The sequence below is a fragment of the Schistocerca piceifrons genome, chromosome 4 (genome assembly GCF_021461385.2).
Source record: "Schistocerca piceifrons isolate TAMUIC-IGC-003096 chromosome 4, iqSchPice1.1, whole genome shotgun sequence".
Taxonomy (NCBI): Eukaryota; Metazoa; Arthropoda; class Insecta; order Orthoptera; family Acrididae; genus Schistocerca; species Schistocerca piceifrons.
This window is the reverse complement of record NC_060141.1, coordinates 39,079,905-39,106,125: the sequence shown is the minus strand read 5'-3', so window position 1 is coordinate 39,106,125 and position 26,221 is coordinate 39,079,905. Positions and strand designations below refer to the sequence as shown.

Below are 26,221 nucleotides of genomic sequence, written 5' to 3'. Positions count from 1 at the left end.
ACAATGCAGCCACTGTATGTGGTCTGCAAAACAAAGTTCCTGTTAATATCCTCCAATCTATGTGGCCTAAAGCTGGCCAATGACATAAGAAATCATTCAAAAATATTGTAATATGACTCGAGGTTTACATCCAATTATTCCACAAATACAAACAGAGACAAAAGTTCTGAGATACAGAGCACTACAGTTCCACGTGCGAACGAGAATCAATGATTACCATAGTTTTTTAAAGAATACATTCCAAATTAATTTGAACTGAACTGACTTTTTGATCATTGGCATGATAATAAATGTCTTACAGAAGATGAACCCTGAAGATGCAATGTTATGAAGCTCATAACAAACCAACAATGCTCTCAAATCACAATTGTGAAACAAATCATTTACTATTTGAAAAGGAGTGTGTGTGATTGGGGGGGGGGGGGGGGAGGAGGGAGGATGGGAGAAAACATGACAAATCAAAAGCATTAAAAGACTGAAAAACATGACACAGTGAACAAACAGGATGTAAATGGCAGATATAACTTAATACCTTTGTCTATTCCATCTAACACAATTTCTAGTTTCTGAAGTCTCAATCTATCTGCCCACAATATTGTTTGTTTGATGTGAGACAAATGACAAATAACGTCAGTAAACCATAGTTTCACAGATTTTAATCATTACTTCATGAAATTAATTGCAACACTTTGCTTATATGGAACTGCTTCACACGTTTCATCAAAGTGATGATGAAGTCTTGCTGCCTGACAAGGCAGCACCAGAAAGAAAGAGACACAGAAAAAACCAGAGGAAAAAGGAAAAAGAAGAACTGTAACCACTAGAAAAATGTACAAGTGTAAAAAAGAAAAACTGACAAAAGACTAAAAAAATTGAAAATGCATGTAGGAGACAGGCTACTAGAAGTATGAAGCATGGTATACATAAGAAGTGGAAAAGATGGGAAAGAATGGTGGTTGAGAAAGTGCTCAGAGAGGACAGATTAACATGTAGCATTATGCAGAGATTCAGCAATGACAAACAAGGTAGAGCATAGTAAGAACGAATATTCCCTCTTTCCATTTGAGAGCATACAAAAATGATCTTTTGCATTTAAAAAAATTAGAGGTTATGGTTTGCTGTTAGAGAGTTACATACAATTAACCATGCTATTAAAATGCAAGGACCTTTGTTTGACAGACAAATGATGAAATAGAAGCAATGGCAGAAAGAAGAGATGCCTAAAGTAGGATAAAAACAACATTAAAATCTTTGAGCATCTTTTCGCATCCAAGAAACGTCTCAACTGCAAAAATCTTAAAGGTAAGAGAGTAAGCTAATACAAAAACTTAAATTTTTATACAGTAAGTTCTACATCACAATGTTACATTTTTACAACATTAGCTCCCTATCACTGCAGAGCAATGGGCAGAATTTGCTCATCATCTGGAAATTACTTCAGAATTTTTGTTTTTGGTTCTTTATTTCATCATGTATATTTTGTTTCTGAGTAGAAAGGCAATGAAATATTGCACTACAAGCATAAATAGTGCAGAAATGTCGGGTTCACAGCATGACTTGACAACATGTAGCAGTGGAGCTATTGTGGGCAATGTAAATCCTACATTTCATAATCCAGAAAGTCCCTGACATATTAACGTGTGTGTGTGTGTGTGTGTGTGTGTGTGTGTGTGTGTGTGTGTGTTTGGGTGAGGCAAAAATTTATGAACTACAAAGAATACTACAGAAAAACAAAAAGATGTGAATTATTGAATTGCAGTCATCTACATCTGATTGATAAACTTTCACTATTTTCCTTTTATTACAGTTGAGGTACTTTCTCAGTGTATTCATATCTGTGTTACACACTTCTCTTGCCTCATTTGCGCCAGTGAACTAAATTACCTTTGATATTTTTAGGAATCAATATTTAACTACCCACTTTCGAATTTTGCTTAAGCAATTTACAGATTCAACAGCAGCTTTTTATCAATTTATACTGTCATATCAATGAAACATTTATGTGTATTGTTCGTATTACAGTTCTGTCAAGTTTATATGATGGTCAAAATATTAATCAGTTGTAATTTTAAAGAAAAACATTATCTATAAACTAAGATGAGTTTTGGGACACAAAGAAAAAATGGAAAAAAGCACTCACGACATTAATACGGCATGGATACCATAAGCCTATATAGTAACATGATGAGTTTTGGGAGCTTTGACAGTTAAATATAAATAGCAACTCTCACAAAAGTGGAAAATCCTGAATGAAAATCAACAGCTGCAAACGACACCTGAAATACAGGTGAATTAACATTTACCTTGGTTAGTTTTGGTGCACTATGATGTTTAAATGTCTGTCAACAGATGGCCTGATTAAAACCGCTGCTACATGACATGTGTTTGTGCAAGACTGATCACAGCATGTAATTTAACAATATTCCATGAGCAAAGAAACGAAAGTGATAATACTGATGTAACCATGTAGCATATAAAATATTACAAAAAAACAATGTTAGTCATGATTTTAATCAATACAAGACATAGATTTATGTCATAAAGGGAGTATTGAATGTGTAATAGTAAAAGTCACTGTTTACAGCAAATCATTTGCGTTTCATAAAAGGAGAGTACATGAAGACCTTATAAAAGGAGGGTACATCAAGACTGTGGACACTCTGTCACCCCATAAGACAGCAATTATGATGAAAATCACAATACATTTTCAGAATAAACAATAGGTATTTCAGCACAGAAACACTATGAAATATGCTATCAAAGTCATTTCTGAGGCTTCCAGCATCAAACAAATACACTCAAAGTCTCTCTCCATCTCTTCCCATCCTATTAACTCATCTGTGACATATCTCTACTCTGTAGATTTCCTCTTCCTTCTATCCCCCCCCAACCACCACTCATGCATGTCCTACATGAGATCTGCTACTTAAGTACATAAAGTTTATTTAGCATTTCCATGCTTTCTGTTTCATTCACTATTTAATGTTACACCTTTAATATCAGTGACAATCAAAAGAAAGACAAATATCATACAACAAATAAAACAGCTTTACGAGAATAGGAAAAAGAAATTGATGAAGTAACACAACAATGAATTTCAAAACAAAACCTAAGCAGGGTAATGGTTCCACACCAAAGATTTGTGACTATTTTTTAAATAAACAGAAAAATAATAATAAAATAAAAAGAGAAAAGTTGTGCTGTTCTGTATTCCGCAAAGGCAGATAAATGCAGATAATGAATATACTATTTAATTTGTTCCATATCCTCACAGTGCTCACTTAAAAATACAAATACATTCTCAAGATTTCCAAGCGAATAGCATACAGTTGTTGCTGTCATTAATTCCAAAGAAAATCCTGATATGTTTTTTATGAAATGAATTCATGTCCCACACTAAACTAGCTATGAGCTTGCTGAGTTAGAGATGCTGAGTAAGTCAGGGTGGTGTTGAAATACTTCTACCCAGGAATAAAATATAGGACAGCTTTCAGACATATGAGGGGCGTTCAATAAGCAATGCAAGACATTTTTTTCTGAAAGCAAGTTGTTTTTATTCAGGAGACCAATACACCACATTATTCCCCACTCTTTTACCTACAAGACCCTATTTTTTCAACATAACCCCCATTTAATGTGATGACCTTACTGGGAGGTCCTGTATGCTCGATGGTATCACTCTACTGGTCAACGAACACAATGTCCTGCTGCATCAAAAATGATCACAATCAGCCTTGTAACATGCAAGTAACTCCATACAGATGATTGTTTGTCACTCTTTATGGTGTTCTCTTAGGCAGTGAGGAACCCAGCAGCCACACACCTTTGAATACCCTAACTGGCGGACAAGTATGTCAGCGCTACCAACAGAAACATCCAGTCTTGAAGTGAGATGTTTGACTGCAATCCATCGATCCCTTCAAATGAGAGTATCTGCATGTTTCAACATTGTGGGACACACAGCTGTGTGGTCGACCAGCACGCAAAAGATCGGACAGGTTTGCATGACCATGTTGTGATGATGACAGACACCTCATCCAATGACTCACCGTGTTTTTGTTCCCTGCCAGTAGTCCGTACCCATTCTGCAAGTGCCTATGAATATCTGCAATGCTATGGTTTTCCATCATAGGAAACTCAATGACAGCTCTCTGCTTGGAATGCAGCTCCATTACATACACCATTTTGAAGGCTATGTATGGTGCCACCATCTATCAGAACTTCATGAAACTATAGTGGCTAAAGTGGGAATATTTCATGATGTGGGAATATTCCGTGATGTCCCAAAACAAATTTCGTATGTTTTCAACCAAAATTGGCTGAGAAAAAAAATGTGCTGCTTATTGAACACCCATCATATTTGAGTGCCTTCAGACACTTGCAGCCAATTTTATAATATCATTGCTTTACCTAACTTTGATAATTTATCCTACAATTTGAATGAGGGAAAATCATGAGAAAATGTGGTAGTACCCATACTTTAAATTTCCAAGTGTTCCTACCAATAGTTTGCTAGTGTGAAATGAGGGATAAAAACAATGAAACTGAATTCAGTCAGCTAACGTGTCCTTCCCAATTAGCTTTAAAATAAATTTGTAGCTGAATATGAAGCATTTACTTGTAAAATTATCAAATTTGTCAGATTCTTCTACTCAAGTTCTCAAACCAACTATCATCAAATATAGGTATCAATTAATTGTGTCTTTCAGGCTGCAATAAAATGTGCTGATGGACATTCTCTACCATATCCTGGAGTCTGTAATCAATTAATATATGCAGTATCGTAGTGGGAAGAATACTTCTATATTTGTATTAATATTAATCTGCATAGATGCTAAGGAAACCACATGAGATTTTAGATACAAAAAATTTATTTAAATTTATACTTTCAAGAACCTTCAATATAATTCACATGAAAACTATGAGACACATATTACTGTCAGAAACAGTTATGACCCTGAGACAACTGACATTCAATGCATAAAAAGAAATTTTGCTATCAAGGCACATATTAAAGACTGACACTCTAGGATGGATATGGACACACACACACACACACACACACACACACACACACACACACACACACACATTCAATGAGGAGCAGAATAGAAAATTCAACAAGAAAAAAGGTGAAAGAAAAAATTACAAATGTAATAATGCTGCACGTCTCTAACTAAAAGAACTGAGTATGAATGAGGCATTCTATGTCTAAAAAAACAGAACTTAGACATGAGTTAAATTAAATTTCATGTGGTTTCCATAGCATGTAGTGTTCAAATGCTTAAAATGAATGATGGAGAAAATGAAAAGATTGACATTCCAAGTGTAATATAGTGGACAGCAAAAATCAAAATTATTTGACAAAATACAAAAAAAACTGTGTCAGCTGCAAACTGAACTTTCTTAATATTGTAAATAAAAAGCCTCTTTTGTATATGCAGCATTTGCATTATGCTGCAACATACATAAAAAGGTACAGATAATAAATGCCTGCTTGGCAGTGTTCATTCTTCTCAAAAACATGGAACATATCTTTACAAAAGGTTGCAGTCTGATAAATTCATTTATAATACCTACACTGCATTTGAATAAAATGCACAAAAACAGGAATGAATCACATGATGTTTCCGATTATGTTAACAATTAACTGACCATTTAGTGACAATAAAACACTAATCATGAACATACATTGTTAAGCACATAAAAACATAAAATTCCTGACATATGTATATCATTAGCTGCTTCTTCAAAATATCCTATTAGATAGAACTCCCCACTTTTTAAAAGTAAAATTTCAGTCTTGGAAACATTGGAGAATTGTTCCTAAGCAACAGTTTGTCATGTGTAACCCTTTCATAGTCATGAATAATGACGCAACATCCATGAACTTCTAATGTTTATAAATTCATAAAAATATCAAGTATCTCCATCAATTTAATAACATATGATCTCTAGACAGCATTACAGGAATGAATTAAACTCTGAAACAAAATGTAGTGGCACTGAAAAAGAATGCACAGCAGACTGTATTCTTATTTCATTGTTTTCCTGGAAAATGTATCAGCTGTAAGTTTTATCTCACTGCTTTTAAAGCAATAAGCTATCTACTTCTAGATAAAAATGCCCTTTTTATCATAGACAGTTTAAAAACTTGATATGTATCACAAATGTGAATCTCAAAAATAATCAGATTTCACATAAATCCTACTATTTAATGTTCTCTAAACATGTGTATTAGTGTTTTATGAATGTGATGAGCTTTGCACAAATGTCAGAATAAATCAGTGATACAAATGAATCCTTGCACATAAAAACTGCTAACTGAACAGCAATCATTATAGTCACTGTGTATCAAATCCTACAATACTACAAGAAATGCATTAAGTAATTGTCTGTGGTGCTGGCATCCACACACTAACATCAACCAAATAAGATTATATGCAATTATAACTTCCATGTTATGTGACACACAGTCTGCTGAGCATTTCTGAAAACAGTCCACAGTTTCTGTCAAATGCATTTTATTTTGTATGTGAAAATATCAGAGTACTAGAATAAATTACATGCTGCTTCCTGAAGAAGTTAAAAAAGAACAACTTTTTCATTTGCTATTAATAAAAGTGCATAATACCTAAGTCTCCGACAAATATGTCACTCTTGGCAGTGCAGATGTATACATAAAAACAGCATTTTACGTAACACAAAGCAGAAGACTGGTAACAGTATGCAGCTGTTAGTGAAATTAGTCTTAAGTAAAGTGTGTTTAAGCTCTTCACAAAAAAAATCTCCATTCCTTAGAAATTTCTCTTTAACTAATGCTTCAGAATCTCCTTTCAGATGTACTGTTGATCAACTGATGACAGAACAGTCTTATCCAGTGAAGTTCGTCTTTTTAATTTGTTGTGTGTTTCAAGCGAAATAATCATTATAATAACTCATTCAGTCTAAGTGAGTTTTCGTTGCCAAAGAAACTGAAACCACAAAGAAACTGACAGCAATAAATATCATGTTAAGGCATGTTTAAAGTAACAAAATTTATAATGACCTGTACATATTTGTCCAAAGGCACAGCTGTTGACCAAAGATGGAGAAAATACTAAGCCAGAATTCACTGATCACAGGAAAAGACACAATTATTATTCAAAAGGAAAAGTAAACGTAGCTTACATTACTGAGTGTCATAGGTCTGAAAGCATTTCTCCATTTTATGTCTCTTGCTAAACAGTATTTCCCCCATGTACTAAATCCGTATTTAACGCCCTATCTGAGGACATCACTACTGTCCATTTGTGATTTCATTTCTCTGCTAACGAAAGGTGCACATATTTTAAACAATAATTTAAAATTATTTGAGACAGAAGAGAAAAATCTGCTTCCCTACCACTGAATAAAGAACAACTAGGCTGGAGCCAGTAGACACACAAATAAAAACTGCCTTAAGTTATGCCTGTTTCAGCAGTTGGTAAATATCCATTTCTGGTACAAATAGTGATAACAATAATTCTTTCTCTCAGTTTTTATTCTGATTCTGTTTTATGCTTAATTTACGTATTTTCTTGTAATCCAATCGTTAGATGATGGCACAGATTGTTTGTGTGATCAGTTGACCAAGTAACTTGTTCATGAGCTAATGGTAGCTGTAAAATCAACAGCAGAGACTATCTGATAATAATACCAGTCTTGAGCATGTAATGCTTGAAAGATGCACTGCCTTCAAAAATTTCAAGTACTTTCTGAGGGACAAATATTCACACTGCAAGTAATGGCACATACAGACTGTTAGTCACCCAAGAGCTTGTTTTCTAGATGTATATGTATGTTGGGCACATTCAGGTCTGGAAGAAGTAATATGATCTCTAGCACAAGATAACATAGAAAAAGAAACAGACTACATAAGGAATGATCCAGGAACAAGGAGGGACTGAGTGCACAGCTAATGAAGGAAGGGCACTTGTAATAAGATGGTGAAACCATGTGCGATTGTTAGGAATATGATAATTGTAAATGGTATCTTATGAAAAGACTACAGTATTGCTCCTCATTTTATTGATAATTTACTTAGGTTTTACAAAACATATTATTTTTCACTATTCACACTCTCAAATGAGAATTTTTCATTTGGCAGTTATTATTAACAAGTCAGTTTGCAGCTGTGAACACAACAATTTTTGTAACATTACACTTGGAACATATACAGAATTATAATTACATGTAAGCTTGAAATACATTTCAGTACACAACCTAAAAATAAGACATTCTAAATTACATAAGAACATGTAAGACCATTTTATATGATTCTGAGAAGTGAAAAAATATAATTCCAATACTTGGAAGTTTTATGAGAAACAAACATCAAAAATAATAAAAATCACTACAATTTGTATAAAATACTCTGACTAGATCTCTCATATGCATCTTAGGTGTCAAAAATTATACTAACAAATCATGACAAACAAGGATATACATATGAAGTTTCATGACTGGTTCAGTAACATTAAACACACTGAAATATGAGTAACACACACTCAGGAAACAACAAGTTAGCTGAAACTACTTGAGATATGTATATATTTTTAAAGCCTACATGAACATTTAAACCATTTCAATTTGAAGAGGGCTAATAGCTTCTGACGAAAAATGCACAAGCAGCATCAGTAATTTGGAATGATATCACAAAAAATGTTTTAAAGAAATATCTGATTGAGCTGCTGGAGAAAAAAAAGGAAATGAACACAGAAAATGTTAGACATTCCTCTTCTTTTAATCATGAAATGGTTATAATAAAACATAAAAAGTGGACAGCTGAAGATATTCCTAAAACAGAAGGCACTTGCAGGTAAATGTATACCCTTTTGCAAGTGTAGGCACATACATGCATATGCTTATGTGCCATCTGTATGAAACTTATGTAGCAACAGTGAGCACTTTTTTATCTACTCCCTGGTAGGTTTTATTATATATGAAAAGTATAAAGCATTTCATAATGCAATGAGCTGAACCATGTAATTGATATTCTCACTCTCAAATATAATGCTCTGTTTCAATTCTTACTTTTGACGATCAGCTTAGCAGATGACTCAACCTGCCCAGCAGAGTTAGTTGCCCTGCATGTAAAAGTTCCTGAATCCTCCTCGTATGTTGTAGTGATGAGCAGCACTCTGTTGTCGCCATCCTGTATCATCTAAACATAAAAAAATTGAAGATTTAAAAGTCAGTTTCCAGGAGGGCAGCAACACGTTTATGTTAGTAAAATACATACAGAACAAAGTGCTATAGTGTTAATTGCTGTAAATGTTCTGTATGCTATCTTGGGAGTTGAAACAGCACCCTTGTGAAGATTCCAGCCATTACCAATCTATCAGATAAACATGAAAGTTTTATAATGTGTCTCTCTACCAAAAATTATCTGTCAGATAAAAATAAAAGTAATATAATGTGCCTTACTTCTGAAAGGGCCAAAATGAACCACATTGTAGTTGTCATAAAATTTAAGTGCTCCACCCATAGCCAACAATTTATGAACTGTACAGTCACTCTTTCTGTAGTATATATTATGTTCAGAACTATGAAATGTACAGATTCTTATTTGAACAATATATATGAAAAGGTTAGGTTGCTACTTGGCACATACAGGACATATAGGAGGCATTAGACAGACTCTTGTTTGTACCGTTAAGAGATTTAGTTGATAACATACAATTTTAAATTACAGAAGGATTAATGTGCTATGGGTTTCATGGTTCCATATTATGCCTGGGCTCCTCATTAGACAGAGAGGCTTTCTATGTCACAAATAATCTCATCGGTTCTGTTCCTCTCTAATACACATTTCATTTCTTTTGTCTTATTTTCTCTTGGCACCATTTATACTCATCTTTGGCTCCACAGTTTTAGTTCTCACACTTTATGCCAAAGTCAGTGGCTGTGGAATATTAGTTTCTTAGCACCATTACCTTCTCCACCACTGTCCCCCCCCCCCCCCCCCCCCCCCTCCCTCTTCCTTGCTTTTTATGGTCTACAACCTTGTTATAAATAAGTTAGTACGCATAATGATGTCCTTGTGAGCAACCACTTGCATGAATATTTGTTTGTTGAAATTTTTGATTCTTCAATCAGCAACAGTTATATAGATTTCACTTATCTCAATTACTAGTCTCACTACAGGTGCATGTCCTCAAAAACACCCAATTTTTATTCCGGCTGATTAACATGTGACACTATTAACTTCCAGTAAATGTCCCTGAAACTATCACTTTCCTTTTGAGAATAGCGTGACATTACGAAAGGATATGTGTTCATTCTAGATATAATTCTAAGGATATTGTCTCACCCAAAATCTCCTGTCAGATAATACTAAACATTACAGTTATGAAAAATGTTTTGAACTCTGACAATTTAACAAATGTGAAAATGTCAAAAAGATGTGAAATTTTTCAAAATAATTCTGCGTGTCTGTGACCTGGCAGTGGACCAGTTTTCATGAAGCTTATGCAGTTTGACCAACTACTGCATGAGAACATCTGGACCTCAGTCACTGGCCTCTGTTCCAGAAAATTTCATGTGACCCACAAATGCAGCCTCTTTCACAATGTCAGCCTGGATCAGCTGTTCAATTTAATGGATTACATGTATGAGACAGCCAAAATTGCCTCAGACTTCAAGAAGAATATAATAATTCCAATCCCAAAGAAAGCAGGTGTTGACAGATGTGAAAATTACTGAACTATCAGTTTAATAAGTCACAGCTGCAAAATACTAACGCAAATTCTTTGCAGACGAATGGAAAAACTGGTAGAAGCCAATCATGGGGAAGATCAGTTTGGATTCCGTAGAAATGTTGGAACATGTGAGGCAATACTGACCCTACGACTTATCTTAGAAGAAAGATTAAGGAAAGGCAAACCTACGTTTCTAGCATTTATAGACTTAGAGAAAGCTTTTCACAATGTTGAGTGGAATACTTTCTTTCAAATTCTGAAGGGGGCAGGGGTAAAATACAGGGAGCGAAAGGCTATTTACAATTTGTACAGAAACCAATGGCACTTATGAGAGTCAAGGGACATGAAAGGGAAGCAGTGGTTGGGAAGGGAGTGAGACAGGGTTGTAGCCTCTCCCCAATGCTATTCAATCTGTATATTGAGCAAGCAGTAAAGGAAACAAAAGAAAAGTTCAGAGTAGGTATTAAAATCAATGGAAAAGAAATAAAAACTTTGAGGTTCACCGATGACATTGTAATTCTGTCAGAGGCAGCAAAGGACTTGGAAGAGCATTTGAACAGAATGGACAGTGTCTTGAAAAGAGGGTATAAGATGAACATCAACAAAAGCAAAACATGGACGATAAATAGTTTGGACAAGAAGAGAATAGAAGCTTTCAAAATGTGGTGCTACACAAGAATGCTGAAGATTAGATGGGTAGACCACATAACTAATGAGGAAGTATTGATTAGGATTGGGGAGAAGAGAAGTTTTTGGTACAACTTGACTAGAAGAAGGGATCGGTTGGTAGGACATGTTCTGAGGCATCAAGGGATCACCAGTTTAGTACTGGAGGGCAGTGTGGAGGGTAAAAATTGTAGAGGGAGACCAAGAGATGAATACACTAAGCAGATTCAGAAGGATGTAGGTTGCAGTAGGTACTGGGAGATGAAGAAGCTTGCACAGGATAGAGTAGCATGGAAAGCTGCATCAAACCAGTCTCAGGACTGAAGACCACAACAACACAACAACAACAGTTGATGGTTGTCCATATTCACAACTGAAGATATAGTTCATGTATTTCATAACAGCTGTAGTCGCCACAATGCTTGTTCCTTTGGACATGCATGCTTGTCTGAAGGAACATTGCATCATAATTTGGAAAACAGAGGCACTGTAATATCGTAGCTCAAGAAAGATACTAGCACAATTTAAATTATGAAAGCAGGTCCAAGGACATGCATGAATAGTTCAGGCAATAACAGCACTGCCTGTGAAAGGTAAGAGTATGGATCCCAGAACTGCACATAGTTTTAACCTGTCAGAAAGTTCTATAGCAGAGGATGTTCTGCTGCAAAATGAAAGGTTCAGTCTGAGAAGAGAGCAAAGCAATATGATAAAAACTGTTATTTAGATATGATGTAAAACAGTTAGCCATGGTCAAGATATTAAAGAAAGAATGGACAAGTGGGAAATCAACAATTTAGTTAGTCACCTCTCTTTGCTGAAGAGTCATGGACAACTTTCCAACACTGTTTGCAAATTTTATATTTCCCAGCTCTTTCCTCTCTTTTCTGGACGCAAGGGCCTCTGGCTATAAAAGGTTATTGTTTCTGAGAATTTCTGTTTCTGAACATATTGAATGGCACCTTCTGATTAAAAATGAAACACATTAAATTAAACAGTATGAACAGAATAATCTCAGCCCTACTTGTGTGCAGTTTTTAATCAAGAGAAGCAGAAATATGTTGAAGAGTACTGTGTACTCAAAATCCTTCTGAATATGTTTTCCATACAATATGAATAGCTTTTGATTTCATACTGAGGTGTAATATTTCATATGCCAGTAGTTATAGTAATAGAATCATATCCGTAACACACATTTCCTACATAGTTTTGCTTTACTATTAAAAAGGCTTGTATTATGACTTGTTAAATGATACCAAATGCACATCTTCATGAGTGTTTGTTTCACAAAAATATGTTTCTCAGCTTCAGATCTTTTATTATCACAGAGAGGACATTAAGGATGTCTTTGACTGAACCACATTGATTCAGAATTGAACTGTGTTGCAATAACGGATAGTCATTATTTAATGAGGTTAGCTCATACCCAGTTAAGGCTGATAAAGCACTAATAAAAATCATTGCTGTATTGTAATTGAGAATGTTGTGCCCAGCACTATGTTCTGCTGCTGGGTGGTCGACTCTGCTCTTGGATACAGACAGGCAGTGGTCATTCATTCAACGGAACAGCTGCTCATGTAAAATGCTATGCAGAAGTTACAGCAAAACTGGTAAATGATATGACTGCTTCCACAGCTGGTCTTGCCTTTGACAGGATAGGAAAGGCATTGACAGAAGTGGAGTGGGCTGTATTGGGTGGACATATTGGACAGGCCTCGCACTTGCGTTTTCCACAGGAATAATGTGGTTAGGGTTTTCGAATAGGTGTGGCATGAATGTGGACTAGAATATTTCATACATTGGGTGGGCAGTGGAAAATAATTTTGAAGGAGTAGGTAGGTTGCGAGTACAACATTCCTCAATGGACTGGCAAAGGATATGGTGAAGTTTTTCCAGTTCATGATGATACTGAGTGGCAGCTGAGGGAAGGGAGGATGGGGGGTGAGCTGCTCCTTCACAGCTGGTTCCTGTGGGGGGGGGTTGTGGATTAGATAAAGTACAGATATTGTATACAAAATCCCTCAGGAACCAGCTGCAAAGGAGCACTCCTCCTCACAAACCTAACAATATCACTGACTGGAACAACTTAACTGTAACATAAGCCAGGGCTTTGACTACTTATCACTGTGCTTGGAAATGATGAACATCTTACCAACAATCCTTCCCACCCCTTCCAAAGTGAACTTGTTCTCATAACACATCTTTCGATTCTGTACCCACTTGGCCTGAACCTTTGCTAGTTCATGCCCCACATCCATCTCCATCCCTGCCTCATGACACTCAGCTTCATTGATCTTGCACTCACATCCTCCTGTCCACAGTCTGCCTCTTAATGAATCCTACCTCACATTCCCAATCTGTTCCTCCGTACCGCCACGTGCTGTCTATGCCCCCCCCCCCCCCCCCCCCCCAAAGCAGCCAGAACAACCTCACCGGTTCCACATTCCCATCCCCCTTCCCCAACTGTTGTTCCTGCTTGCTGCTATCTTCCTACCTTTTCCCACTCCAGCCAACACAAGCCCTCAATCCTAGTTGAGCTGACAACACAGTGAGACAGGACAATGTAGCCATGCACATATGTGTACTCTACAGCTCTGAACAAGAAATCATCCAAGAGCTGGCAAATTTCCCAGTCTCATTTATGTGTCTATCAACAGTTCAATGCCTAAACTATTTGATGACTCATTACATTTATAGCTTCCATCTTTTATAATGTCAGGTTGGATCCAAACTGTGACCAGTAGAGTATTTCCTTCATGCTCTTCACTTTGGAATGCATGTCATAGGATGTTGGGCTACAGAATAGTTATGCACAAAATAGTTAACAACAAAAATTTTTTGCTGTACATCTAGTTTTGTTTATAAGCTGACTCACAGAACTACAAAAACAAAACTCCTTTTTAGGGAAATTTGGCTGTACTCCACCCTGACCTATTACAGAAAATAATCTCTTGTGTATAGTATCACAACAACTAAAAGTATGAAGTCAATGAGAAGAAACTTTTAAATGAATGATATAACTTCAACTTACTTGAAAATCTGCCGACTGTGGTATGAGAACTCCTTCACGGAACCACTGTATAGTTGGCACTGGTTTTCCTGTTACTTTTGTCCTGAACTGTGCTGAGCTTCCCTCTGGTACAGTGACATCTCGCAGTGGTGTAATGGTAGGCATGACTTCTTGTGAGTCAGGAGCTGAAGTAATATGAAAATTAGTTCATGTTAGATGAAACTATACTATTTATTTTTAAATAATAAGTCTATAAATAAAATAGAAAGAAACATTCCACATGGGAATAATATATTAAAAACAAAGATTCCATGACTTACCAAACGGGAAAGCGCTGGTAGATAGGCACAATAAAAAAACACACAAACACACACACAAAATTTCAAGCTTTCGCAACCCCCGGTTGCTTCGTCAGGAAAGAGGGAAGGAGAGGGAAAGATGAAAGGATGTGGGTTTTAAGGGAGAGGGTAAGGAGTCATTCCAATCCCGGAAGCGGAAAGACTTACCTTAGGGGGAAAAAAGGACAGGTATACACTCGCACACATACACATATCCATCCACACATATACAGACACAAGCAGACATATTTAAAGGCAAACTCTTTGCCTTTAAATATGTCTGCTTGTGTCTGTATATGTGTGGATGGATATCTGTGTGTGTGTGTGCGAGTGTATACCTGTCCTTTTTTCCTCCTAAGGTAAGTCTTTCCGCTCCCGGGATTGGAATGACTCCTTACCCTCTCCCCTAAAACCCACATCCTTTCATCTTTCCCTCTCCTTCCCTCTTTCCTGACGAAGCAACCGGGGGTTGTGAAAGCTCGAAATTTTGTGTGTGTGTTTGTGTGTTTTTTTATTGTGCCTATCTACCAGCGCTTTCCCATTTGGTAAGTCATGGAATCTTTGTTTTTAATATAAATAATAAGTCTGTAATTTATGTTACATACCTTGAACTTTCAGCTGTGCGGAGAGAGTTACAGATCCAACAGGGTTAGAAGCAATACATTTATAGGTACCCTCATCTTCAGGGAAAGCTTCTGATATCTTCAGAGTGTATATGTCATTATCTTTATGCATCTGGAAGTATTTTGATGGCTTAATGACAGTGTCAGCCTTTTGCCACTTTATCTGTGGAGCTGAAAGGGAAAACAGAAAACACACATTACAGTTTTAATTATTTTTATTACTTGCCACCTGCAAGTGAAAAGCAGCAGTGCATTTTAATGATGCATGATATGAAATGAATTGTTATGGTGACATCTTGATCAAATAGTCATTTATTTGTCATCATCCTCTACGATTCAGAGCATTCACCATCATCAGAATTGGTGGCAATTCAAAATAACAAAAAAGCACAAAGTATTTACATGAAACTCATAAATCAAAAATGGAAAGTTAATTTAATGGACACAATAACCTCCACCAAGTTAAAAAAAAAATTAAGAATGCAGCTTGATGGAGGCAATCGCACAGGAATGAGATACAAAAGACATTCTGTGGACAGTGTTCCACAGTATAAAATGATGTCCACCCTACACAGAAAACAAGTACTATGTGGCTTAGAGTGAACTGAGAACATGAACATTAGATTAACATCCATTCACTTAATGTTGGTTGCAAATGAAATTCACCCTAAACAAAATGCTATTAATGGCTATAAAAGACACATCAGTATTAAATAAAGCAAAAAAATCATGACCTTAGCAGAAATGAGGCACCAAAGGTGTAGGTGAAGAAATACGATTGCGAACCAAAATGTACAACTACAAAGTAACCAATCAGAGAACAATACAAACAGTTGCTCATAAACTACTTAATGACTATAAAGAAAGACATTTTTGTCAATATGTAAAACGGGTGTAGAATTAAGTAATCACATATACGGAATGAACAATGCATCATACGAGGCATGTTTTTTAAGTAAGTACCGTTTCGAAATTAAAAAAAGACGTGCAAAGATATCTCAATAATTTTATTTTTACATGAAAGCCTGTACCTTAATCTACACACTGACGCCATTACAGTCTGTTTCTTCCTTGTTTACGTTGTGTACTTAGTGTTTAAAATGCCTCCGATAATCGTGAGTCCTACCGACTGTGAAGTACAGGCTGTTATAAGATTTCTTTGTGCTAAAGGTCTAAAAGCAATCGATATTCATCGTGAGATCTGTGCAGTTCACGGAGAAAACATTATGAGTGATGGAATGGTAAGAAAGTGGGTGAGAGCATTTAAAGATGGCCGCACAAATGTACATGATGAACAACGGAGTGGGCATCCTTCGGTCGTTAATTAAAGTTTGGTGCAGGAAGTGGACAATAAGGTGAGAGAAAACAGATGCTTTACGATTTCCTCCTTGCGGGATGTCTTTTCTAATGTTTCTCATAGTGTTTTGTGTGGCATTGTGACCGAGCACTTGAATTACCGAAAATTGTGCATGTGTTGGGTACCGAAAATGTTGACGGATGTGCACAAAACCAAACATTTAGACTTTCCTTGAGCGGGTACCAGAAGGACGGTGATGATTTCTTAAGTTATGGGCAACGAAACATGGATGATCTATGTCACACCAGAATCAAAGCAACAGTCCATGGAAGCTGAGCAAGGGCATCATTTTGCTGCAAGACAATGCCTGTCTGCATGTGGCAAACCAGACCAAAGATCTCATCACACCTTTTCAGTGGGAAACTCTAGATCATCCTCCATACAGCCCCGATCTTGCGCCCAGGAACTACCATCTGTTCCTGCACTAAAAGAAACACCTGGGCAGTCAGCATCTTCAAGACGATGACGAAGTCAAAACAGTGGTGATGCAGTGGTTAACAAGTCAGGCAGCAGACTTCTATGAGGAGAGTATTCACAAACTGGTAGAACGTTATGACAAGTGCCCCAATATTGACGAAAATTATGTAAAAAAGTAGATTAAGGTACAGGCTTTCACGTAAAACTAAAATTATTGAGATACCTTAGCAGGTCTTTTTTTTAATTTCAAAATGGTACTTACTTAAAAAACACACCTCGTAGAGTCTTACCCTGAAGTGCTTAAGGTGATGACAAATAAATTATCATCCAATGAAGACCATAACGTGATTATTTAAGTAACATATTTGTTGTATTAAAGTTATGAATCAATACTATGAACATAAAAAACCATAATCATGCTATCCCATGCTCCTAACACTCCACCAACATCTGCTAATAATCAACACAGGAGCGCTCTGCACTAACAGCATCACCATCATCTTTTAAAACATTACCATCACCTTTTAAAACATTATCTCTTACCAAATGAATCATTTCCTCTTGCATGACTTCAAATGAGAAATATTTACTCCAGAATCCCTTCCACCACACCCATTATGATATTCACCTGTCTGAGCAACCCATAAAATATCAGTTTGCCTTATCCCTCTTTCATTCTCAACACCTTTAGCCATTGGTCACCTTTCTGTGAATGACTGATATAATAGCAGTCCCATACATGAACCAGTACATACTAATCCAGTACTATCACAGGCATGCTCCATTTCATTACAGATTGACACATTTGTGAAAACAGCAACATCATTTATCAACTTTATGATATCACAGCACAACATTCTATGTGAACATGGCCAATCACTCACTGCCCTCCCCCTTTCATGAATGTTTGCAACAAAACTCCACACAAGAGTGAACATGACCAACCGTACAACCCCGCCATCCTGCCTCAGTTTGAATAAAAGTACTGTACTGTTTCTTGTTCGAGTTTCACTTCCATGTAAAGCAATATTTTAGACAAATACTTTCAGAGAAGACATCACAATACTGAAATTTATACACAATGTTAGTATATACCTCTGTCTCAGTACGGTAGAGATTTTCCTGCTGTTGGAAGTCAGCATTTTATATCCTCTTAATTTCTGACATTATCACAGATACTTTTACGTAAACTAAACATAACACCACTCGTTGAGTACCTTTACTCAACTATTCATAGGCACATCAGGACCCTAAATTCTGCCATTATTAAGTACAACTTGTGATTCACTTTTTCTGGTTGGCTCTCTGAGGGATGACATTTGCCTAAAATACAGAATTAGAGCCAATGCTTTGAAATACATTGTCAATAAATTCATGATTTGTGACTGAAAGTGTAATTTATCTTACATTTTATCCCAGTCACAATTCTAATGTCAACTCCAAATGATAAAATAAGGTTGTATTTTGACAAACTTTTTCCAATTATTTTCATGTCCTGTGGAGCATTTGTATTATTAATCATAACACTGTGAAATGAGTTAAGCTCATATTTACAAGATGATTGTAGGTGAGGATCACGCATTGTTCTTACAGTCCGTTTCTGAGCAATGAACACTTTCTTTGTTAAAATTTAGTTATCTCAGTACATTATTCTATATGACATTATTGAAGGAAACTTACTGGTTTGTCTCTCCCCATGACTTGCAATGATTCAAAGTGTAAACGTTGCTACACTAAATTGTTTTAGGAGTTTCTAAATAATTTTTTTCCTCTGTTTAAAAAACTATCAATATGGGCACCTAAAAATTTTGACGTTTCCATCTTAGTTCTTATTTCCTCACCATGTGTTACATTTACCATTGGTGTAGTACCCCTAGCTGTGCAGAACTGGATATGTTCTGTCTTTTTGAACTTGAGAGTGTGACCATGTGCGCAGAAAACGAACTCAATAATACTTTCAAGAATATTATTTAACATTTCTTCTGTTGCTGTATGAGAAACAATAGTAGACCTAATACTGAGCCTTGTAGAGCTGTATAAGTGATTTCTCTCCAGTCAGAATAATCCCCCCTGCTTAAACTGTTTCAATGATCAAGTACAGCTTTCTACACTCTTGTAGTTAGATATAACATTAACCATTTGTTCATTATACTATCAATTCCATAACACCTCAGTTAATTTAGGAGAATACCATGATTCATGCAGTCAAATGCCTTAGACAGGTCACAGAAAATACCAATTGGCATTATTTTGTTATTTAGTCAGTCCAGCAATGCTCTGAGATCCAGACTGTGATTTAAGACAGACACAAGGAAAAGACTGTTACACACTGAGCTTTTGGCCAAAGCCTTCTTCAGAAAAGAAAGGAAAACACCCACACATTCACATAAGCACACACACCTCACATACACGAGTGCTATCTCTGGCCAGACTGGCCATGTGTGCATGGGTTGGGCCTGCTTGTGTGAATGTGTGGGTACTTTCCTTTCTTTTCTGAAGAAGGTTTTGGCCGAAAGCTCTGTGTGTAACAGTCTTTTCATTGTGCCTGTCTGCAGCTCAGCCTGTAATCTTTATGGTGAGCAGCAATCATCCTTTTCATAACTGTTGATATTCTACCTTCCACCACCTGAAATTGTGATTTACTGAGGATATTAAAGTTGCTCAGGTGGAATACTATTCCAGAATACACACTGTTCTAAGAAATTGGAAAATGTCAGTAGTGAAACCAGTCAATAGTTATTGACATCTGTCCTATCATCTTTCTTCTAGGTGGGTTGACTAATGGCATATTTCAATCTCTCTGGAAAAATGCTCTGAGTTAGCGATGCACTACATATAAAAAAACAGTGCTTATCCCATGGGAACAAGTATTTGGTACTGTGTTGGAAACCTCAACAAATCCAGATGAGCTTTTATTTTTGAGAGAATATATAGTTTTCTTAATTTCAGAAGGCAAAGTGGATGACACATTCTCATATGACTGAATTTTATGTAAGCTGCTTGCCCAACATACTCTTCCTATTTTTTTCTTGAACTGCTTGTCCCTATATTTTCTGAAACATCTAAGAAATGGGTACAAAGAAGTAACAAAGTGGAGGCTTGTCTTTCACTATAATGAGCAAATCTTCATGATAGTTTAGAATATATTTGAACTCTAGATAATTTTTGTATATCCATACCTGGTTTGCCAGAAATTCGGCACTGAAATGTAACAGGCTGTCCCTCTTTCACGACCTGTCCCTTTAGTGGTTCAATAATTGCTGGTGCTACATTTCCTGCTGGTTGTTGTTGTTGTTGTTGTTGCTGTTGCTGCTGTTGTTTCTGTTGTGTGGGTGACCGAACCTGACATTCAGCCTCACAACGTGCTTCACCAGCACTGTTGATTGCCACACATTCATAAGTTCCAGAATCCTCTGGTATAGCCTCAATAATCAACAGGGTATTCACACTATCTTCTTCCAATGTCTTGTATCGAATATCTGATGATGGTATGCGTTTGCCATTCTGTGAAAGATTGATAAGCAAATTAAATGAACTGCTGTGTAATATATTTTAAAACAGCCCACATGAGCAGGGCTAACTGAATCTGAACTCAATTTTCCAAAGTTATAATACTGCAAAAATTTATGTTAGGCTTTACCATGACTGTTACTGATACTGAACAAAACAACAAGTGTACTGTTACCAGTCACTGTTGTACAAAATGACTAGGAACAGCAAATTTGCTGTTCCATTGAATGTCAGTTGTCAATTTCTTTGCAAAATATAGGTGTTATCATCTGATCCTTTTCACTGCCATGGCAAAATAATGGCAGATTTATAACAAAATTGAAAATTTTTATAAGCCCTATCAGGTTAAAGAGAATAATGAACAAATTCAAATACAGGAGATGAACAATGCTAAACAATTTGCACAGACGAATAATGATCTATGGAAACTACAAAATTACATGGAAATTCAGGGCCAAAAAACTGAATATTAAGATTACAATTTTCTACAGAAGTTTCAGGAAAGAATATAAACGTTGTTACCTGAAAAATAATGTATTAAATTGCATAATTAATGAATTTTTCAAACATTCTTCTATGCTTCTGCTACACGACACTTTTTCCCTTTTCAAGAAATAATGGCCACTGGCTTGGCTCAGTCCACTAAAGTACATAGTAGTTATGTAATTTTCAACCATTCATTTTTTTTTTTATTTGTGCTTCTGAGATTACTAATGATATTCAGAAACCATATTCCATTTCATTTTTATTTAGCTCTATAATTCACTATTAAAATAGTATGAGCAATAAAATGACTAACAGAGCCAAAAGTAGGACAAACACACTACCTTCTCACCTATTAAACTGAAGGTAATTTGTGTGGTTTAAGTTGCCTGAGACTGCAGTTGTGTCTGCGAGATGCATTTGTGTGTGTGTGTGTGTGTGTGTGTGTGTGTGTTGTCCATTGTTGACATATGCCTTAATGGCTGTGTGTGTGTGTGTGTGTGAGCGCGCGCGTGTGTGTGTGTCATCTGTTGACAAAGGCCTTAATGGCCGAAAGCTTTAATTGTGAGAGTCTTTTGTGGTGCCTATCTGCGACTCAGAATCTCCACTATATGGTGAGTGGTGACTTTCCATTTCATAATATTGAATGCAATTTTGGTTGCATAGGAGATATTGGGTCCACAAAAGAAGGAAGCGAGAGTATGAAACTATAACAAAGTCTATTTTCTCACATGAATTCATTTATTCATCCCTGGTTGGTTAACTGAAAAATGAAAAGTGAATGTCAATGGCAGAGTACATTTTGGAAGAAGTAAGAAGTATAGGACCTTCAGTCTTGATAGTCTGAGAGACACTGATAATGTCAACTGGTAATAGTATGCCTATGAGTCTTGACAGTCTGAGAGACACTGATAATGTCAACAGGTAATAGCATGCATATGCATTAAGATTAGGTATGAATAGATTAAAGGGCCATCGATCCCAGAAGCTGTAACAGACATGCCAATGAATGATAATACTTCACATAACTGAAAGCTCTTGCTTTGTGGAAGGAAATGAAATTAGAAATAAAGACTATACAATTTGAAAGAGACATCTAAGCCATTGCACTGTGAGGTACAAGGTGACGGTGGGCACTTTTAAAGGATGTGCATAGTTAACCAGTGTTTCATACAATCTGCCTATCTATTTCTATATGCCAATAATACTTAAATTTTCGTAAAATCACTCCATTCCATGACTACCACAATGACACAGGCACAGTAACTGTAATAGAACAGAAAATACTCTTTATTCTGTTCTAAACTTCCATTTTCAGAATTTTTACCTCTATTTTTGTTTTGTTTTTCAACAAACATATCAAACATAAAAAGTGGTTATGCAAACCTTTAACCAATAGACATCAATAGGTCGTGTGCCCGCTATACGAGCATCAAATCGCACAAGTGTTCCAGAATTTACAACACTGCTTTCAATAGTAGTAAGGAAACTTGGAGGCACAACACCACCTCGTCCTTGGCGTCGCTTTTCCTCAACTACTAGATTTGCACTGCACTTAGCAACTCCTCCACGATTTTCAGCTACAACCTGAAAAGAATGGTGCAGAAATCACAGAATTTTTTTATAATCTGAATATGTATCAATAAAATGATGGATATTTTTCTAATTCAATTCTAATTTATGAGCCTTTCTCTTTTTAAAATGCATCTTTGTCCTCATTTCACACAATTATCTCATAGCAATCTATGCAAAAATTATTTCCATAATAATAATAATAATAAAAATTCCATAATACATAACATAAAAGACTACTCTGAAACTATTACTTTGCACATCTTTTAGCAATGTATGCAGTATATTCTTCACATCATTCCCTCAGATAATTTGACTATGAGGACAATAAATTGAATCATTTAACTGCAGTCCCCAAAGCACCTATTATGTATACCCAACTTAACTTAATTCTAATAATTTTTTCTGAGACCTTTACAATATTCTGCCTAAATATTAGAATACTACTTAACAAGAGGCAAAGTCAGAATCTTACACAGTTCTTGTGTGTACCCAGTACAAAAAATTTGTTTCAAATATGCTGGCTGGTAACACAACACGAGACTCACTACTGTGATACTATAGGTCAAAGCTGCACACAGTATCTCTTTCATTCACCTAAGTTTCTTTAATTTTTTTTTGACTGATATGGAAGCCAGTTCTTCCAAACATGAAGAAAATTAAAAGCACATAACCCATACTGTATTGTAACTGGTAGTTCTTAATATACATCTTTGACAACTGTCTTCCATACATGTTCTGTGTAATTTGTGTGCTATCTGTGAAATGTATTTTTGTCTTTGACTAGTTCTGACCATGCCTTCAATTCATAATCAGTGAACAACCACAACTGAAGGTTAAGACTTAATTATTCCTTGCTTTTTTGTTTCTCCGTCTTTCACGTACAACTGTAAAAGTCTTGATCATTGAGAATAATGTGCTCGTTCTCCTTCAAGCTTGCAACATTTATGTATACAAGTCCTAAACACATGTTTATAACTTGCTATTATTTACTTTCATGAAACAGTACATGGAAAATCTCTGATGGAAGATGCTATGTATTTACAACCACAACAAAACAGAGGAGGCAATAAGCAGTAGATACACATTTAGAAAAGGAGGAAAATGCTTAATCTTCAGAATTCTCTCTCTCTCTCTCTCTCTCTCTCTCTCTCTCTCTCTCTCTCTCTCTCTCTCACCCCCCCCCCCCTCACACACACACACACACACACACACACACACACACACACACACACACACACACACAGAGAGAGAGAGAGAGAGAGAGAGACTGACACACAGAGAGAGAGAGAGAGAGAGAGAGAGAGAGAGAGAGAGAGAGAGAGAGCTCCATGGCCACTATTTTCTCCTAATGCTTTCCAGGCAACCAAGAGTGCTCCATGGCCACTATTTTCTCCTAATGCTTTCCAGGCAACCAAGAGTATCATGAGATTTTGTCCAGAAAGTAAGTATTTTCCACCTTTTTTTATAAGTGCCTTTCTCCTGTTCACTGTCTCATCCGTCTGCTTCAATACTCTTCCACCAGAATGGTAAACCAATACAAAGTATGATTGTTCAGGAAAATATTGATTTTTTGCATGATATATGTTGGGATTCCATTTTCTCAATTTTTTTGTTATATTTGCATTTTTCTTGGCAATATTTTTTGTGACTTTACTTCATGATTGACATAAATTACTTTTAAGAGATGGATGGAGTGGCTGCTGTCACAAATTGTACTCAACACATTTAAGGAAGCATGCTCTTGAGTCAGTGGTCTCCAAACCACCTTGCTTTTTCTCGATTTGCAACATTTCAACTTGCTGTATTAAAACACAGATTCATGAAGTGGAGAGAAGTGAACAACAAGCTTTTATTCCTGTTCGTGTTAGTCAAGCAAAGACCAAATGGCACATTAACACAAAGTGTTAGCCATAAAACAATGTATACACATTTATACTTGCATGCTTCCACTCCTCGTGTCACTTGACAACAATAAGCCATAATCAACACACTGGTGCACAGGACTCATGAAACCTCAAACAAAGAGAGTTTAGTAGGAGAGTTGCAGCTCCTAAAGAAATTCTCTGGAAGAATGATAACAACCACTGCCAGCAATATGATTCTGGAGCCAGCTGTTGACTATGCTACGTTACAATAACCGCAATTCATATTTGTCACCAAATGTACTGAGTTTATTTTTCAGTTTATATCAGGATAGCCAACAATTTTTCTTGACAGTAAGGTTAATCTAGCCACATTGTGTATGCAAATTAGCAGAATCATAAAAAGAAGGCCAGTGAGTGACAAATATATCTCCAAAATAAATTATGCCATCAAAGAACAGTTTGATCATCTTGATGCTGTTTTCATAGACCCAAACAAACTTCTGAGTGAAAACTACCTTGGAAAAGATGGCTTGAATTTAAACAGATTAGGGCCCATAACACTCAGCAGAATGTTCACAGATGTCTGCAAAATAGTCAGAAGGAAGGGAAACTAATATGGTATGATTGGGGGAGAAGAACCAACTGCCGCAGCTGAAAAAGCAAAATATAAACACCACACAAAAAAGGAGGGACTGCACAATATGCTCTCAGAATACAGCCCACAATATGTATGTCAACAAAAGAAAAGTTATATAAAAGTACTACATCAGAATATTCAATACATTAGTAACAAGAAACTAGAAGCAGAAGTAGTCCTACGTGAAATACAACCAGTCGTACTATGTATCCATGCACATGGTCTAGCTGAAACCCAGGTAGCTGACTTGAGAATAAAGTGCTATATTTCATTCAGTTACTTCTGTAGATCTAAACATAAAGCTGGTGGAGTTTCCATATATATTAAAACAGGAAAGCACATAAAGACTGCAAACAGTAAAGGTGTGAGATTACCTATAGCTAGAAAAAAAGACTTTGAAATTACTGGTGCAGTGACTAATGACTTTACAGTGTTTTTGCATACAGATCAACAAGCGGCAAGATTAGCATCCTTCTGGAAAAAAATGGGCAACTTACTAAGAATGAATACGAAGAAAAACGTTGTTATATGTGGAGACTTCAATATTGACATGGCAAAAGAATCAAAACGAAGACAAGATTTTAAAGAATTGTTATTACAATGCAATATGGAGGAAACAATGGCTGCACCAACCATAGTGACTTCTCAAAGTCAGACAGTTATTGACAACATTGTTGCCAACATTAGCAGGTCTAACTATGAGTCACATGTAGTCCAAACAGAAATATCTGTTCATTATGGACAGCTGATCTGCCTCTGCAGAAGTAAGAACATAATATGTTAACCAAAACAAACCACCAAAGAAATCAAGAACATCAGTGAAAAAAATAGTAACATCTTCAAGACAGTATTAAGCATGGAAATCTGGAATGAAGCCCAACAGGTGCAGAATGTAAATGAAAAATATCATTCATTTATTAGAACAATTAAACACTAGTTTAATGTAGAATTCCACAAACTAAAGAGACAAGAAAAGGTGCAGGATCGGGTAAAGTGGATTACCCATGAAATAACAGAAC

The 26,221-nt window shown here is 36.2% G+C and overlaps 1 protein-coding gene across 1 annotated transcript in view; it reads right to left on the bottom strand.

Annotated features, from left to right (window-relative positions):
* The window catches only part of LOC124795577 (titin), a 529,084-nt gene that overhangs the window by 280,314 nt on the left and 222,549 nt on the right, over positions 1-26,221 (bottom strand). Inside the window, exons 70-74 of the mRNA XM_047259648.1 lie at positions 22,512-22,712; positions 20,312-20,636; positions 15,341-15,529; positions 14,419-14,582; positions 9,045-9,184 (exon numbers count right to left, since the gene is read on the bottom strand). Of these exons, the coding sequence (XP_047115604.1) occupies positions 9,045-9,184; positions 14,419-14,582; positions 15,341-15,529; positions 20,312-20,636; positions 22,512-22,712 (1,019 nt within the window). The remainder of the gene's footprint in view (positions 1-9,044; positions 9,185-14,418; positions 14,583-15,340; positions 15,530-20,311; positions 20,637-22,511; positions 22,713-26,221) is intronic.